This window comes from Zea mays, chromosome 4, assembly GCF_902167145.1.
Source record: "Zea mays cultivar B73 chromosome 4, Zm-B73-REFERENCE-NAM-5.0, whole genome shotgun sequence".
Taxonomy (NCBI): Eukaryota; Viridiplantae; Streptophyta; class Magnoliopsida; order Poales; family Poaceae; genus Zea; species Zea mays.
Window position 1 is genome coordinate 101,015,440 of NC_050099.1, and position 5,521 is coordinate 101,020,960.

At 48.4% G+C, this 5,521-nt stretch overlaps 1 protein-coding gene across 1 annotated transcript; it reads right to left on the reverse strand.

Annotated features, from left to right (window-relative positions):
• Window positions 1-3,246: 3,246 nt before the first annotated feature.
• Window positions 3,247-4,516, reverse strand: LOC100277953 (uncharacterized). Its single transcript, NM_001151391.2, has one exon. It carries the CDS (start codon window positions 4,320-4,322, stop codon window positions 3,543-3,545), a length of 780 nt encoding a protein of 259 aa, NP_001144863.1. The 5' UTR covers window positions 4,323-4,516; the 3' UTR covers window positions 3,247-3,542.
• Between the last annotated feature and the right edge of the window lie 1,005 nt (window positions 4,517-5,521).

The window sequence follows — 5,521 nt, forward strand, 5'->3', positions numbered from 1 at the left end:
TGGAATTTGACTTATACATCTCCGTCATCTGATTAGCAACATCTGGTAAGAGCTCAAAATATATTAGAAATCATTCATTTGTATTGAAATAAAAAATTTGAAACAACAATACTATCAACTGTCAGTATGTAAAGAAAAAGTATGTTAGTTAATTTACTTTCGATGATTTTCTTAAATAAAATTCACTTTGGTTATGAGTACCATGAGTGCAACAAATAAATAAATAGACTTGTTTCTTTGTCATATTCATAGCCAGGACTATCTATTTGTAAATGTAATTTGTTTGTTGCATTTATAGCAAGTGTATTGCTCAAGCTCAAATGCTGCAAGCAAGAAGAGAGCTTGGACATGGAAATTATCCTGGGTGGAGTAGCTTCTATCAGCGATGAGATCTCTTGGTTCAAGAATGAAGGTACCAGATGAGGCGTAGATCTAGCAAGTGTTTCTCCCTTAAAAGCCAATTTAGAGGACCACATGTTCATCTCGATCAAATAGTTGAAAATTGGCCACACATTAGCCAATTTAGAGACCAGATCATATTTGCAGCAATATCATGCTCAGGTGAAAAATCTGCGATAATTTACAGAATTGCACATATCGAGTACTACAAGGCTAGAAGCACACCATCAAATGTTTCTAAGGATTACACCTGCCTTGGAACTACAGTAGGAAGCATATCATGAGCATCTAAGCAAAATGACCCATTAAACGGGAAGCATATCATGAGCATATCAAGAACAAAGGCATTACGTACTGGGAGCTACTCGTCGCTGGCGATGGGTCTGAACAAATCCTTGAAGAACAACCAACAACCGGTTTGCGTCGATGAACATTCAAAACCAAATACGAAGAGGACGGGGGGCAAACTCACCGGATGGGTCGGAGATGAAAACCTTTATATCCGAGATGGGGAGATCTGGAGGGTGGTTGGGCTGGGGTGACCAGCGGCATGCACGGAGGTTGTTAATGCGGGGCGTCCGGTAGCACAAGGGTGGGTTGTTGGGCGAGCGCGGCATGCACATTGGCAGTTGGAGGCGTCTTTTGCGGCGGCTTGTGCGGCGGCTTGAAGTGCAGTTGCGTGCCCCTCGATGTAGTCAGCAGGGATGGCGCGCACGGGCCGGTGTCGGGGTCGAGGCGGCTTGTGCGGCGGCGGGATCCGGGGATGGCGCATGTTGATTGGGGTGGGGGAGAAGCGGGCGGATGCGGGCATGCGACTCGGTCGTGAAGCGACGGGGGAAGCGGATTGAGACCAACCATCCAAAACCAAGACTGTGGCAAGGGGTCCAACCTGAGACTGTCGGGTGAGCAGGTCGTCCCCGATGACCATGCATGTCCCGAGCAGTGTGAACAGCAGCAACAGCCGCTGCATCACTCTGTACTTCTCCAGCACCGCCCTGTCCCTGGACACGGGTCGCTCACCATGACGCCCGGTGGTCTTCTCTTCCTCCATGAGCTCATCTCTGGTGCCGCCGCCGGGCAGGAGGCCGGCGCGGACGTGGCGGCAGATGAGGGAGTAGAGCGCGAAGGTGCCGCCCTCCCCGCCGTACAACACCCCGAGGCTCTGGTATGCTAGCAGTTGCGTCGCGCGGCTTGACTCCCCCGCCGCTGCAGGAGAGAGGGATGTACGCGGCAAGTAGTCGGGGAAATGGAGGAGCAAGCCCCAACAGACTAACGGAGAAAAACGGTCCAAATCGAAGGAACCAATCCACAAACTCGCGGACCCACATAAATTGGAAGAAGTGTAGGGGTTTTTTGCAAAAAGATGACGTACGACGCCGTTGAAACTGGTGCTTTAAGTATAGTATAGATATAGACTACAATTTCAATCTGTTATATTTTATATCTTTTGTTTAGCATTTCTTAATCCACATGTATTTCTCTATCATATAAAACTCTATATTGACTCTTTAAAATAATTTATGTGAATTTGATAATGTCTGTCACACGGATTCTGTATACCATAGTGAATTGATGGTGAGAGACTACGTACGAGGCATGCAAATTAACAAGACTCATACAAGCGTCGAATAGTGTGCTGATGATGATCAGAGACACAAGGGCTTAACATGTTTGGCTTCCGAGCAGGCTTTTCTCCAGATCCCCAAGGAAGAAGATTCGGTCAGATATATGTCGATGCTCATCCCCAACGTACATAAGTTATCAATGGTATTATATGTTCCCGTTGCAACGCATGGGCACACACCTAGTAATAGATATAAGACATTATGAGCATACCCAATGGTCGGCAACAAATAATAGCTGTTGAGAGGCACTGGACCATGCTTAGTGGTCTGAAGGTATGTAGAATGGTTAGTTGCAGTTGCAACAGCTAGTTCAGTCTCTTGGGCTATAAAATTATTTTATTATGTGGATTTTGATTAGGAGGAAAAATAGAGGATAGTCCCCCTCTTACTCGTTACAGTTACTTTGATAAACTTCATATTTTATAGTGGAGGAAGTTTGATAGAAATAAACTATTTTCTCTATTTTAAAGTTTAAACTACAATTTCAAACTATAAGGTGTGCTGTTTATTAGGCATATAGCTTTTGTTATTCATTTATATATACACGTAACATTATATCAAAAAAAAAGTCGTAGAAAGAAGTGATTTTGTAAATGGAAGGAGTACTAGTTAATCTTGTCCCGCTGGTTTCACCGTCAGGATGCAACAGTTTGTGACAGCATATTATCTATATAAAGAAAACAGAAATGCCACAATTTGTAGTATTCGGCAAGCTGCGTAGAGTATATAAGGACTGGACTGGAGAGTAGTACTCCAGGTACGACGACCCAGGATGTGTACGAGTGAACCTAGATGAGATTCAGGACTGCTCCGGTTTTATGGACGACTGGTCCACGGTGTACTCGGGGACGGAGTAATGAACCCCCTTGGATCCCAAAACAATCCCCACCAGTGCTGCCGCCAAACAATGGCCGATGCTACTCCTCTCTCTGATAGCGATAGCTCGTGTTGTCCAGCTGATAAGCACATGTCACCATGCCCCACCACTCTCCATCTCTCGAGCTGAGAATGGTACTGGGACGAAAGAATACAATGCTATAAAGATAGATCAGGCAAAACAAAAGATAATGGATACTCAGAAGGGGAAGAAAAAGGAACTGGGGCCGAAGGGTGTACTAGCGGATAAGGCAAATACCAGACGGAAATGATGAACTACTACACCAGTTCACCTATAGTGCATCAAGAGCTGGAGAAACCAGCAGGACCGGATCGACCAGCGGCATTGGCCAAGACCAGAATCCACACAGTTATCAAGCACCAAGTGATGTCCATCTTGTTTCAGTTGCAGTTGCACCATCATTAGTTGCCATAATTACCAACAAAATACAGTAGCTACCCGCGCTTGCAGATCACCATTTCCCTGCCCCCAACAGAGGAGAGAAAAGAGTTACCAGCGCTTCTCTCTCTCTCTCTCTCTCTCTCTCTACCTCTGCTGCTGCGTGCGCAGTCCGATCTATTGCCAAAAGTACCCTAGACAGGCCCAGCATTTACAGGAATGCCATTGGCCGCCTGCCGCACCTAGGTGGCGCCGCTCTCCACGGCGGGGCTCCAAATCCCCCAGCGGCGCAGGTTCAGCACCCCGCCCATCACGTCCGCCCACCCGCGCTTCCTCTCTTCATCGGCCTCCGCCGCCACCTCGCCGCCGCATTGCTCCGCTTTGGCCTCCGCGCCAGTCTCTTCCGGGACATTCTCCTTGTTCTCGGAGAGGCACGCCGCGGGGGCCGGTGGTGGCGGGGTACAAGGGCAGGAAGGGAGGAGCGGCGCCGAGGGTTCATGCGCCACCTCGGATGGGGGCTCCTGGGACTCGGGGCTGCCCCGCGTCGGCGGCTGTGGCGGAGGTGTAGTAGCGGCAGGAGCCCTGCTGCGCTTTCCCTTGTCGCGGCGCTTGGAGGAGGGAGGGGTGGCGGTGGCGGCGGCGGCGGACTCGGCGGCGTTGAGGTGCTCCTCGAAGGCGTCGAGGACGGCGTGTATGCGGTCGTGCTGCGGGGAGCAGTCCCACCGCGACCAGAAGCTGCCGTAGCACTGGAAGCACAGGCACCCGACGGTGGGCGGGTGGCCGCGCCTGCGACGCGGGCCCCCGCGCGCCTGCTCCGGCGGCGGCGCCGTGATGGTGTCCCAGCCCAGCAGGAACGAGCGCGTGACGAGGTGGGCCAGCACCCGCTGGTCCTCGGGGCACAGCCCGGCGACGAGGACGAGGATGGCGGCCGGGAGGAGGCGGAATGCCGCCGCGGTGGGGTCCTCGGCGGGCGAAGGGTGGATCTTGCCGCCCTTTCCGGGCTTGGGGCACAGCGTCTTCATGGCCGCCGCTGGGCTTCGGGGGCGGTAGGGTTTAAGCCCCACTCTGCCTCCTCGTCGCGGAGGGTGGTGGGCTGTTAGGGTTTGGGACTGACCAAAGAAAGGGAAGGGGGAGAAGCGAAGGTGGCATGTGTGGTGGTGGGCTTCGGGAGGAGCGCTTATAGGGGGCGAGGTGCACAGGAACAGTTGCCTTCGTTCGGCTCCTTTTGCTTTCTCCGCTCAACTTTTCTCATCTGGCGCTCTCTCAAGATGGTCCTCCAGTTTTCCGTCTTTTTTCATCGCCGCTTTTTTTCATAGTTTTTATAGCGATACATGTCCAAACGTCTTATAGTTTTAAAATGGATAAAACATGTGCTATCATTGTTTGATGTAATTGTTCTATGTTCAATCAACTTCATGTGCCTGCGGTGCTTCCGAGTCCGAGCTCTAGCAGGAGAAACGAATTGGTTTATACGCGAATGCTTATGTTACGTAAGTTTGTGAAATCTTTATCAGTGTTTCTGGTTAATCTTGCTAGAAAAATGAATTATAAGCAAATGCCTCTACTGTACGGCGTTGTTTTATAGCCATAAAACCATCATCAGTGTTCTGGTCTCATCCTACCAAAAGAATTGGTTTTTTCTTTTCAGATAAACTATTTGTCATCTTGGAAAAAGTATGATTTGGATACAGTATGACAGATGATGCGGTCTTGGTTTGTTTTTGCTAAAATGTTGTTGTGGCATATCAAATCGTCTCTAGGTTTATTTTCTAACCTTAATTGTAGCAAACAGAGTGTATATATGTCGTTGACATGTAGTGGAAATGATTAAGATTGGTAGAGCCAGAGTTAGGGATAACATAGATATGAGTCTTCATTTAAAAAAAAGGCTAGATGATGGAACGACATGGAATTGAATCGAGTTTAATACTAAATCAGTCATAGTATTTAAATTAGATGTAATTCCAATTTTATTGTTTGGATGTCACAGAATGGAAGTTTAGAATTATGCAGTCTAATTCCACGCAATTCAAAGGGGTGACACTCTGTATCGGGAGAAGGAGTTTCTAGTTGTAGTCCAATTCCAGGGAATTGGGTATCTGATTCCAAATCTCAATTTTGTTGAGTAATTAGATATTTTCCATATTAAAATCCGAATATAAATAATGACCAACAATAAATAGTCTAGATGTCTGTTCCACCACAAGTAATCTAACATGTT